Here is a 12,884-nt window from a genome sequence, read left to right as displayed (position 1 = left end):
ATTATAACCCCATTTCTCATTCTCTTATTTGCCTCCATATGAGAAAACGTCCTCTAACAAACCTAAGTGAGAAGTGTGCATCTTGAGCTTATCTTGGTGGTTTATGGTATTCTTAAAGAAGAAGAAGGTGGTGGGAAGACTTTGGAGCTTGGAAGCAACTTAGATTTGGGATTTCTCCTTGTTAGCAACCTCTAGGAGGTAAAAAGCTCCTTTCTCGACCATCTTATCTTGTAGATCTAGACATTTCTTCATTTAGGGAATTTTGGTCCCAAAAATGGTGATTCTTGAGCATGACATGCTCTTAATCGAATAAGTCGTCCTTTCAGACCTAATGAGGGGTCTTGAGTCATAAAAATGTGGTCTTGATGCTTAGTTTTTCCCCATGCATGCTCTAGAAGGTCTTAAGGTGTTAAGAAGTTGGGATATTGTGTATTAAGCACTTAATGGGCATGCAAAGTCATAAAGTTGAAAACTTTATTACCCTTAGTGGTATTGTTGAGTCCGTATGTGTTGCGTCTTGGGCCTTAAGTTTTGTATCCGGATTGGGCATGTCCACCCGTGATTATCTAGATTAGCTAATAGGGTTTTACTATAAATATGCATGCATGTATGCATGATAAGATATTGATTTTGACGTTCAATATTGTAAACCCTAAACACCTCTACAGTCGAAGTTCTTTATCGAGCTCTTTTGAGGTGTTAAAGCTTTAATCATTCGACATATTCAGCTCTATTCTTGTGTTCTTTATTACGTCCTTATTCATTAACTTACATAGAATCATTCGATCCTAAAAGAACTTTGTTCTAACAATTGGTATCAGAGCAGGAGATTGTGTGATCAATACACATTCCTTTTGTATTCAGAATACTTTAGGGTTTCCGCTTTTATCGTATAAATAGAAGTCGTCTTCTTCATATCGACGGTAACTCTGTTTATGATAAAACCCTAATCTCAAGATTACAGGTTTGATTCTAGCAGCTCACCATGTCTCACGATGATTCGCAAACAAACCCGATCAATATCTCAAACAACATTGGATCTACAACCAGGGTACCCATACTTTAAAGACTATGTGGTTGGATCTGAAGACAATGGCTATCTCATCTGGGAAGCTATCACGCTTGGGCCATTTGTTCACTCAGGAACGAACACAACTGTCAAGTCCTAAAAGGAGTACAACAAGCTGGTGGCAGACGTAGACAAGATGCCGTAGGATGAGAAAGATAAATTGCTCTGTAATGTAAAGTCCATGAGGATGATCAGATTCTCCCTGCAATCTGACACTTTTCGGTTAATAGGCTCATGCACAACAGCTAAAGAAATATGGGATAGGTTGAAGGAACTTTACTCAACTGATGAAGATCTGGAACACTCCATTCAAACCCTGCTACTGTCAGAATTTGGAGTTTTCGAACAGAAACCTAAATAGAAGCTCACATGTTTTTGTTTACTCTGGTAGATAAACATCTACTTTCTACTGAATGCTTGGAGCACATTATCAACTTGATACATCGGTGCAAGCAGAACTCAGAAGCTGACAAGAAAAATTTCACTGATATGCTGTGTTGGTACATTACTTTCCGGTACCATCTTTTGGCTATCATCCCGGGGATTTTCAAGACTGTGAAGAAGTCTTCGGTTGTTAAACAAAGTTGAGATTTTGGCTCCATAGACGCAAAGGGGGAGATTGTTGAGTCTGTATGTGTTGCGTCTTGGGCCTTAAGTTTTGTATCTGGATTGGGCCTGTCCATCCGTGATTATCTAGATTAGCTAATAGGGTTTTACTATAAATATTCATGCATGTATGCATGATAAGATGTTGATTTTGATGTTCAATATTGTAAACCCTAAACACCTCTACAGTCGAAGTTCTTTATCGAGCTCTTCTGAGGTGTTAAAGCTTTAATCATTCGACATATTCAGCTGTATTCTCGTGTTCTTTATTACGTCCTTATTCATTAACTTGCATAGAATCATTCGATCCTAAAAGAACTTTATTCTAACAGGTATTTTGGCCTTGGATCTGAAATTTGGACGTGAGAGCTTAATGCATTAAGCTCTTACTGAGGAAAGGAGATTATGGGCGTACGTCGTGCGTACCCCAGCATACGCCGCACGTACGTGGTCAACCTCCCCACTCCGGTTAAAGCTCGAGTATGCCCAACATAGGATCTGAGCACACCCCGTGTACTCCGCTGAGTGGACCAAGTTGACTTCGTTACCCGTTGACTTTGACTTTGACCAGGGTTTACCAAGTTTGACTTAAGGGTATTTTGAGCTATAGTTAAGCTTTGGTCTCTATCTGTTGAATAGGTGACCTGTAGAGCTGGTATTCGGAGCAGTGTATTGTTCAGCTATTCATCAGACTGTGAGGTGAGTTTCCTCACTATTCTTGTGGGTCGAAGGCATCAATGTCGGGCCCTTTAGTTATGTATCTTGGTATATAGGATGTTGCTATACGATAGTGAATTGTAGATATGTATGCTAGTCGGTTAACCGATTATATGATTATCTGTTGTTGGATATATGTTATTTGTTATGTATATGTCGACATGGTATGGTGGGGTTGAGACTGTACAACTTTGTGATGTAAGTTAACAAACCAGGGCATTCCAACCGGAAGGTTGTGGGTCGGGGGTAATTCAACAAGGAGGTTGTGGACCCGTTATGTATTGGGCAAGCCAACCAAAAGGTTGTGGGCCGGGGAATTCCAACCGAAAGGTTGTGGGGTAGGGATAATCCAACTAGGAGGTTGTGGACTCGTTATCTATGTTTGTGTGGTGGTACTTTGGGGGAAACTCACTAAGCTTTGGCTTACAATTTTAGTTTATGGTTTCATGTACTTTCGATGATCTAGGGAAGGCGAAGGCGTGATTATACACAACTTCCTATTTTATCACTGGATCTTGGGGAAAGCTCGGAATTGAAATAATACTTTTGAAACAATGACTATTTTTTTTGGTAAACAATGATGATGAATGGTTGATTTTGAAAATTTTAAATTATTGTGATTCGTGAGTGTTACACCAACTTTTTTTTATTTTTAAAGTTTACATTAGCCATATTTATTAACTTTTAAAATATGTTTTTACACAAATGCTATATACACACAATATTTATCCAATTTTCCATATAAACACATAAATTAAAATAATTCTCTTTCAATTATTCATAAAATGTTACAATCTTCGACCGACGTAAGTACATATTTTATAATCATGCCTAGCGAGAAACACAAATGTTACACATATAAAAGCGTAAAGCAAGAAGCAAATGATATGACAATAGTGTAATAGAGCATGGTGAGCGATAGAAAGTATGTTCCATCTTATTTCCTAGCGTAATAGATAAGGAGAGTAACAATGAGAAGTATGTATGCTAATAGAAGGAAATTGGTGGGGTTAGGGTGGTTAGCGGAGGAAGGGAAAAGAAAGGAGTATGGGTAAAGATGATTAATCAGAGGTGGAGTAAAGACGGGTCTGGTGGTGGTTATGGTGTCAATTCGAACAGAGGGGTGACGAAGACGTTCACAGATGTGGGTTTGGATGATGGTGTCGAGATTGTACCATCTTCGGTGATAGTGTTTGTTGGGTGTGCCGGTGTGGGAGAGGAAAAAGACGAGAGCGAAGGGAGAGATCAAGTCGGGTAATATAAATGTAAAATCTAAAATAATCAAGACAAAACTGCAAAATTGGTCCTTGTGGTTTTGCAAAAACTGTGGACACGGTCAGAAAAAGTTTTTGACATACATCGAATGTCCAAAATTAATATATTTTTTTTTTGTGATTTTAGTCCTAGATAGTAAAAAAAGACAATTTTTCCCCTTTTATTTCTTTTTTCATTTTCTTACATTTAATTTATTAGTTTAAAAATTAACAAATAAAAAAAACATCACCTCACCCCTTTCCTAACACCCACTTACAATACTCTCTCTCTCTCTCTCTCTCTCTCTCTCTCTCTCTTACACACACACACACACTAAACAACTCTCAAGAAAAAAATCACCTTCCCCCACCTCATTCCCATATCTGCCGCCTCCATTCTCATCTCCGCCACTACCATTCCTTCTATTACTAGCAACTCCAACCTTTCATATGTTATGTTAGTGGTTGAGTCGCCTCACATTATGCTGCCATGGTTGGAGAAGTAGTGAAGCTTCCACCAAAGTTGCTTGGCCGGTGGCCACCAGTTCTTCCGCCAAAGAACAAAGATAAAGGTAGAGCATATGGTGGAGAGGAGAAAAACTCGGTTGTTGTTGATGGTGGACGCAAGGACGACGATGGAAGCCTTGTCTTGTCGGAGAGAATAAAGGAGGGTAAGAGAGAAAGGGTCAAAAGAAGAAAGAAGGGTCCATTTGGTTTTTTGTGATCACGAAGGAAATGGGGCATTAGTGGGCCCGTCCTTTTTTGTTTAATTTTTAATTAATAAAAATGAAAAGAAATATGAAAAAAAATCAAAAAAGAAATCAAAATGGCAAAACGATCATTTCAAGTGTTTTAGGGACAAAAACCACGTGAATTTCTTAATTTTAGGATCAAAACCACAGATTTTTCTAGATGAAGGATAAAATAGTAATTTGATATCAAATTTGTAGCAAAATGTAACCATAGGGATCAAACACTTAAAAAATAGACAAAATTGCAAAAATGGTCCCTATAGTATGCATTTTTTTGGGGTTTTAATCCAAACCTTGACTTTTTTGGATCGGTGGTCCTTTTGAGCTAGTTTTGTTGTGTTTTTGGTCCCTCCGAATAGTAAAATGACTGTAATGCCCTTGGGGTATTTATTTTTCATTTTTCTTTCAATTCTTTTTAAATCTAATATTAATTAATTTATTTTAATAATTAAAAAAATAAGAAGAGGCCCACCTTCTCTCTCTCTCTCTCTCTCTCTCTCTCTCTCTCTCTCCTCTGAAGATAATCTATCAGAACACCATCATCATCATCTTCTTTAACACTTCATCTTCTTCAAAAATCAAAACCACGCCCTTGAAACATTTTGGGGTTTGTTTTTGCTCAAGAACTCCACATACAAACACATACATACTTAAATATACTCCTTGGAATTGATCTGGAAATCAACAATAATGGATTCACCCACCTGCAATGTCATTGGCACTTCTTTGCTTCCATTCGTTCTTTAAGCTTCATAATGATACTAGTTGCAGAGGGTTTGTGATGCCGAGATTTGATGAGACCCTAGTCATTGTGCTAAACCATCAACTGCCCTCCCCCTTGTGCTTCATAACCACCGGAGCAGCTCCCTCCGCTACTCCCTGCTGCCATGGTAAAAACTCACCACCACCATGTTTATTTTTCGAGTACAGTAGCCCCAAACATCCCCGATCCTTACTCCTTCCTCCCCTTGTCTCTCACACGTCAACCTCGTCGGAAGAAATAAATAGAAGTTACGAGAATCGTAGGAGCAAGCACCACCAGCTGCCACCGTTGTTCTCAGCCCACTCCGCCCTCCCCTTGTCATGACCAAATGCTTCGACCGCCTTCCTTCTTTCCACTAAGGTAAATCACAATAGCCGCCACCTCCTTCTTTTGTGTCGGCTCTTAGATATTTCACAAGCTCCACAATTTGACAGTTGTTGGAATCACTACCAAGATTTTCCAATAAACAACATTATATACAAAAACAACTTCAAACCAACAAATTAAAGTCCATCCAATGTACCTGGAACAAAATTGAGGATGGGAGGGCCAAATCGAAGAACAAATACACAGATGTAGGTACACACAAAAACATTCAGAAAAACACAACCAATATTTCTCAAAAGCCAAACACCCACCAAGAAATTAAAACCCGGAAATTAATAGAGAGGTTGGAATGAGTCTGATAAACAATCATCAATCTTGATTTTCTTTTTGTTGAAACAAGGTATGTTAAAAGAAAAATAGAAAACGACGAAGGTGGAAGAAGAAAGAAGATGGGGGATAGAGGAATTGGTGTGTTTCTTTTTCTAGAGAGAGAGAGAGAGAGAGAGAGAGAGAGAGAGAGAGAGAGAGAGAGAGAGAGAGAGAGAGAGAGAGAGAGAGAGAGAGAGGTCCTTTAAATTTTTAATTATTAAAATGAATAAATAATTATTAAACATTTAAAAACTGATTTTAAAAATAGAAAATAAATACCTTAAAGGTATTAAAGTAATTTTAGTTTATCGAGGGACCAAAAAACATAACAAAACTAGTTAAAAGGACCACCAATCCAAAAAAATCGGGATTTGAACTGAAACCCAAAAAAAAATAAAAAAATAATACCAGTGACCATTTTTGCAATTTAGTAAAAAAAAAAAAAAAAAAAAAAAAACAAACAAACTAAATCGACCAGAAACTAAAACCGAAAATCTGAAAAACCTCATGGACTGTCTCAATTTTCCATTAATCGATCATAGATATTTGCCGATTTGCAAACCAGTTAGACCGTTAAACAATCGTAAATATCGTCCAATTTCCCAATGTGCGACCTAATTAGACCGTTACGAATAGATTTCCAGGATTTCCCTGCCATAATTACGCTACAAAAATTTAACAGAAAATCAAGAGTAACCATTTGACATTCTGGGGCAGTTTCGTTGCTCCTCTGCTCAACCGCCGGCGTCCTCCTCTGCTCCGAAGATGCTTCCAAATAGAACGGGCGAGCAAGATGCAACGAAATGCAGGGAGCGCATATGGCAGCTCACCGCTTCACTGATTGATTTTCTTTCATTACACTCAAATTTCATGATCTGTCTTTTATCATATAATCAATATTCACCACCAGTACCTCCGTGTTCGATTTGTACTGCTCACCTGATCGTTTTTGCTCAATACTCATCCCTATAATCGATCCCCACTGCCAAGATTGTCCTCTGTTAATTTCTGCTGTTAATCTGTTCTGTTAGCTGCTGATCAATCGATTGCTCTTGGCCATTTGGACTTACACCAGCATGTAGAGTAGGGATCTGTTTGACTTGTTTTTTTTTTAAACTATTTCAGTTTAATGCAATCGATCTAATGTCTTCGGTTTGTTTCGTTTTTGTTTTAAGTTTAGGTTTGATTTCTATGGAATTCTTTTTAAACTTGGTTTGTAATATAGTTTTGATTTTAGGGTTTTTAAGAAAACGAAGATGGAGGAGATAGAGGCATGAGCATGATAGCCAGTGTCAGGGAATAGTGACGAAAGCATGGCGAATTCTCCTTTTGTAATTTGGTATAGACGTTTATAATAAAAAACTATTTGTATCAGATTAAGTGTTCTGATAAACGAATCTACTGAAGCACGTCATGACAACTTTTATCGTTTGAATATTCCACAACTACCCCATAGAATCTGTAAGTCTTCTCCGATGTAATTGTTCTCTTATTCTCTCTCTGTGTATACATATAAACTACATGTATCTACATTCATTTACGTATGAGAGCTGCTTGCCGATGTTTCAAATCTTCTTCCATCTAATGGATGCGGCTTTGCTTGGGGGTGTTGCAGGAGGCCAGAGAGTTCATAAAAGCCGTTCAGATGCCATCACTTACGGATCTCCTTATCAGAAGGCGGCTGCTCTTGTTGATCTCGTAATCTTCTGTTTATTTTTTTCAATGAAATTTGAGTAAACTTATATCCTCCATCTGTTCCTCCTCATGAGTAATACACAAAGAAACAGTTGATTTTGATGCAAAAATATGCTTGATGCATCAGCAACTTGCTACATCTTGATGCAAGTTTGATGCAAAAATATGCTTGATGCATCTTGATTAATTATATCTAACATTTGTTAAGTTAAGAACTGCAATGTGCTATTTCCAGGCTGAAGATGGAATTATTCTACCAGTGGGAATCTTTGACTTACCCAACATTGATACGTCAGCAAAATTATATTTCACATTCACTCGCTTTGACATATTATGGACCCTTAATCATTTTGCACTTATAGCTTTGAATTTCTTTGAGGTTAGTGTTCTTTACTTTAAACGTCTTACTGATTATCTGAAGTTACTGTTATAGTTTTTTTTTCTAATTAGTTTTATTACTTCAAAGTACAGAAACCACTATGGTGTAGCAGTGTTTCTGAGATTTCTTGCAGTGATCATAGGGACTACTATTATCTTGGAGAGCTTCCATACTTGACTAATGCAGAATCTCTGGCATATAAGGTTATTGTCTTGTATATTCTGTAGAAACTAATCTGTTATGACCTGATGATTTCATTACACCTGAAAATCATACGATTGTATATGTAGGTAATCTAGATTATTGACCTACTTTCTTATGCAGGGTGTGACCCTTGTAATTCTTTTGGTGCATACTCTATTTCCTATTTTATATGAAGGGGGTCGGCTCTACTGGAGAAGCCATGTTAACAAGCTGAAGGTACATTATATCAAAATCTTGCACATGAAATTGCTATATGAAGTTTGTTATCTGAATATTTTCAATCGACTTTGTTATAGAGTAAAGTCACATTTTGCAATAGCAAAATAGATAGCTTACTATATCAAGACTAGTTCGATCCATGTAATTTATGTCCGTTTTCTAGGTTAGGTTCCTTTAAAATTTTGGCATCTACCAAATCTTGAAACAGTTTTAAAGGGATGAAAAACAGATATAATAAAGCATAAAAAAGAAGCAGAAAGAATGGTAGGAAAAAAAAAAGAATGGAAAAAACTCATATAGTGTACTTTCTTTTAAAAGTTAAATTTTTGTTTAGATGTATGTTACTGTCTATGCTACAGAATTCTTTTTCTCTTTAAAACCAACCTAATTAACTAACACTGAAGTCTTATGCTATGTTTTCAGGTCATTTTACTGTTAATTCTGGCTGCTGATTTAACAGTTGATATCCTCTATATCTCTCCAGTAGCCATCTATTCTCTTCCATTGTGGATTTCACCTTATATTAGGGTAGTTTTCTTTATCTTGAACTTCAGGTATTGCATGACTACATACAAAACTCTCCAATATGATAGATTGCTGATGCATCTTCAATGTTTAGTCCCTTACATCAGCCATGCAAACTCATACTAATTCAGAAAGTAATGTATCTGTGAGGCTAATTTCTTTTTTTGTTATCTTGATGCAGGGACTTAAGGAACAGCCTCACTCTCATGGCTGGAATGTTTACAACATATCTCAATGTCTTGGTTTGTGAATTCATGACTGCTAGAACTTCATGCTCACATTTATTCCATGATTATTCATAAATGTGGATAAATTATTTTCTTGAATGCAGGCTTTGTGGCTTCTGTTTCTTTTGTTCTCAAGTTGGTTAGCTTATGTCATCTTTGAAGACACCCAACAGGGGACTACAATCTTTGTGTCTTACCCTGCTACATTGTATCAAATGTTTGTTCTATTTACCACATCAAACAATCCAGATGTTTGGATTCCTGCCTACAAGTGAGTTACTTGATATAACATTACATGATTCATGTTTTTTTAGTATGCGTTTATGGTATTTCAGTAATGTGTTTCCTTCTTCTTTTCAGATCATCAAGATGGTCTTCCATTTTTTTCATTCTTTATGTGCTTTTGGGTGTTTACTTTGTCACAAACCTGATTCTTGCTGTTGTATATGATTGCTTCAAAAGTGAGGTATACCTTTCTTGAATCCTCCCCATTTCTCTAATGATATATACCAACATCTGTTAATATACTTCATGTAGCCAAATTCACTGGGACCTAAAAAAAAACTGTTGCAAGTTCATGATTTATTGTCGCGTGGGTCCTATTGAAACTGAAGTTTTCCTCTTTCTCTTTTACTCTCACTATATCAGCTTGTATGTATGTTAGAAGCTTTCATGTCCTCTTAACTGCAGTTAGTTAAACAAGTTGGTGAGAAGGACCAAATGAAGACACAAATGTTAGGAACAGCCTTTCGTCTCATTGATGAAAAGGTGAGTATGAATCATTCATGTTGTTGAAATTTCTTTCCAAGGCATCATCTTACACTTGTCATGGAATTTTTCTTATCAAATGAACAGGTCTTTGGCTTTGTTGATAGGGATCAATGTATCCAATTGTTAGAAGAACTTAATAAATACAGGTGATTGCAATTGTAAATAAATAAATACATATATTGTGGTTGTGACACTCATCTTTTATTCAGGACACTTCCAAAAATATCAAAACAAGACTTTGAGTTTGTATTTGATTCACTGGATGATGGCCATGATTTTAAGGTAGTTTTTTTTTTTTTTTTTTTTTTTTTTTTTTTTTTTTTGTCTATAGGCTCTTGTGAGTTGGTTGTCTTAATGTTTTCTGATCTTTTAAATGTAGATTAATGAATCAGAATTCAATGATCTTTGTGATGCAATTGCTTCAAAATTTCAAAAGGAGGATACAGTAAGTTGCTATTTTTAGTTTCACATGGAATAACAAAATATTACTTTTAACTCAGGTTTCTTTACACGTGTCTTCATTTTGCAGGAACCTTGGCTAAAAAAGTTTCCTTTTTATAATTCTTCTTTATCTGAAACACTGAAAAGCTTTGTAAAAAGTCCAAATTCTGGATATGTGTTTTCTTTTGTTCTCCTCTTGAATGTGGTTGCTGTTATGATTGAAACAACGGTATGGCCATAAATCCTTACATTTCACAAGAATTTACTATTTCAACACTAGTACTTGCTGACATGGCGATATTAGCTAACTGATCCTCTAAAGTCAAACTCTTTCTTTGGTAGCTTGATATACAAAACAACTCTGGTCAGAAATTCTGGCAGAAGGTGGAGTTTGTCTTTGGTAAAGAAAGAACGACCCATGAATTATAATATATTATTTTAAGGTTAAATAGGTCTGGTTTGTGAAATTCAAAAATGATGATTTCTTTTTGCTATTATATAACAGCAAATTGATGACTTGTTTTCCATGCAGGATGGATATATGTAGTCGAGATGGGTTTGAAAGTTTATACATATGGATTCAAAAACTATTGGAAGGATGGTGAAAACCGATTTGATTTCATTTCCACATGGGTCATAGGTACATTATTTCACAATTCCAATACCAATATATATATGATGATGATTGTTCCTTTCATGGATGTTTGTAGTTATTGGAGAAACAGTAACATTCGCCTCTCCAAAGGAGCTAATATTTATTTCAAACGGGAACTGGTAAGGCTGTAATAAATTTATTAGTTTCATACAATATTTGACTTCTAAATAGTCAATCCCCATTGTTTTGAATCTATATAACCTAAGTAACAGGTTTCCACCATTTTTTTTTTTTTTTGCAGGGTTCGTTATCTTCTAATTGCAAGGATGTTGAGATTGATTAGGCTGTTGATGCATGTTGAAAGGTACCGAGCCTTTGTTACCACATTTTTAACACTGATACCAAGTTTGATGCCATACTTGGGTACTCTCTTTTCTGTCATGTGCATTTACTGTACAATTGGTATCCAGGTACTTCATTTCCCAAGATTTCAAATGTATGTTGAATACAAGCCACTTCCTTTTCTTTTTTAAATAATATACATGGAACCTCCAAAATATATCAATAATCATTGCCACTTACTTTTTTTTTTCTATTGTGGCTAGATCTTCGGTGGAATAGTCAATGCTGGTAACCCAGATTTACCAAGTACTGATCTTGCTAATAATGAGTATCCTACATCATGCATTTATGTAATCATTATTATTCGCTTTTATTAAATGCCTTTATATAGTTAGCCGTTCATGTGGCATATGTCTGAGTTAATTTCCCTTGACTTAATAATGAGTTATCTGTTATTTAATTTTAATGACTACCCGAATGGTATGGTGACACTCTTCAATTTGCTTGTGATGGGAAGCTGGCAAGTTTGGATGCTGGTATATACGACGATGCCTGTGAATATACTTTTTATAAATGGCTATGGTTGGTTTATAAGTTAATTTTTTTTTTTTTTTTTTTTAATTAAACTGCTTCAGGATTATGCAACATTGACTGGAAGTGGTTGGACCTATGTGTACTTCATCAGCTTCTATCTAATAACAGTTTTACTCCTGCTCAATTTAGTGAGTCCTCGTGATTGGCATTCAAAGCCCTCACATTTTTTTAAATAAAATTCCAATCTCAATGCCTAAAATTCTTGATTATTTTTGCAGATCGTTGCTTTTGTGTTGGAGGCATTCTTTGCTGAGTCAGAACTTGAGGAAGAAGACCATGACAAGGTTAGAGTGAGTGTGAGTGAGGTTATGATACTTGTGCATGTGTATTTTGAATGAGTTAATGATAAATTTATTAATTCAGGAAACTGAAGGAAGTGGACGCCGTAACTTGGTGTAAGTATTCATTCATAAACAACATGGTCGGTCGGGTGGGTTATAACTGAATATTTACTTACCCGCTTCTCATTTGGTTACCTTTTTTTTGTCAGCAAAAAGACGCGCAGTCAGAAGGTAGATATGCTACTTCATCATATGCTCAGTGCGGAGCTACAAGAGTCAGTCATATGAAAATACACCTCATCGGTAAAGTAAATAGCAGAAGCTGAGAAGCCCAATATTACACACATTGTAACTATTTTACCTAATAAATTTAGTTATGGTTTCTTACGAGGCTAGATTTTGGGGTCTTATAAATATCAATTTACTTGGATGTTATTCCAAAAGAATAACAATTTAGAACTCATGCCACTTCTAAATTTGAAACACAGAAAAATACATTGTTGTTTTGTTCTTGAAGAGATAGATAAAATCAGAAGAACGATTTTCGAGAGTATCTATGTTCCAACAGAATTTTGGAACTTCAATCATCTTTAAATAGATGATAAAAAATCGGTTGAAAGTTGGTTGATGGAACTTACATGTATTTGGCACCAAAATGAGTTGGTTATTACTAGTTTTGGCGGGAATTTGCATATGGTTGGATCATTTCCAGATATAAAAATCCGTTTAGGTTTTGGGTGCTGCTCCTAGAGCCC

General features: G+C 36.0%; 1 protein-coding gene across 1 annotated transcript; it reads left to right on the top strand.

Annotated features, from left to right (window-relative positions):
* Window positions 1-7,440: 7,440 nt before the first annotated feature.
* On the top strand, window positions 7,441-12,682 carry LOC145098686 (two pore calcium channel protein 1B-like). Its single transcript, XM_079036297.1, has 23 exons — window positions 7,441-7,554; window positions 7,787-7,930; window positions 8,023-8,133; window positions 8,255-8,350; window positions 8,777-8,907; window positions 9,060-9,120; window positions 9,210-9,376; window positions 9,466-9,571; window positions 9,796-9,873; window positions 9,961-10,022; window positions 10,086-10,158; window positions 10,256-10,321; window positions 10,406-10,546; window positions 10,660-10,717; window positions 10,850-10,957; window positions 11,028-11,091; window positions 11,214-11,382; window positions 11,518-11,582; window positions 11,700-11,790; window positions 11,890-11,976; window positions 12,067-12,132; window positions 12,212-12,243; window positions 12,339-12,682. The coding sequence occupies exons 1-23, from the start codon at window positions 7,441-7,443 to the stop codon at window positions 12,415-12,417; spliced, it is 2,169 nt and encodes a 722-aa protein (XP_078892423.1). The 3' UTR covers window positions 12,418-12,682.
* Window positions 12,683-12,884: the final 202 nt, after the last annotated feature.

The sequence above is a fragment of the Lactuca serriola genome, chromosome 4 (assembly GCF_051521515.1).
Source record: "Lactuca serriola cultivar US96UC23 chromosome 4, Lser_US96UC23_V15, whole genome shotgun sequence".
Classification (NCBI taxonomy): domain Eukaryota; kingdom Viridiplantae; phylum Streptophyta; class Magnoliopsida; order Asterales; family Asteraceae; genus Lactuca; species Lactuca serriola.
The sequence above is the reverse complement of the archived record's forward strand: the minus strand, read 5'-3'. Positions and strand labels throughout refer to the sequence as shown.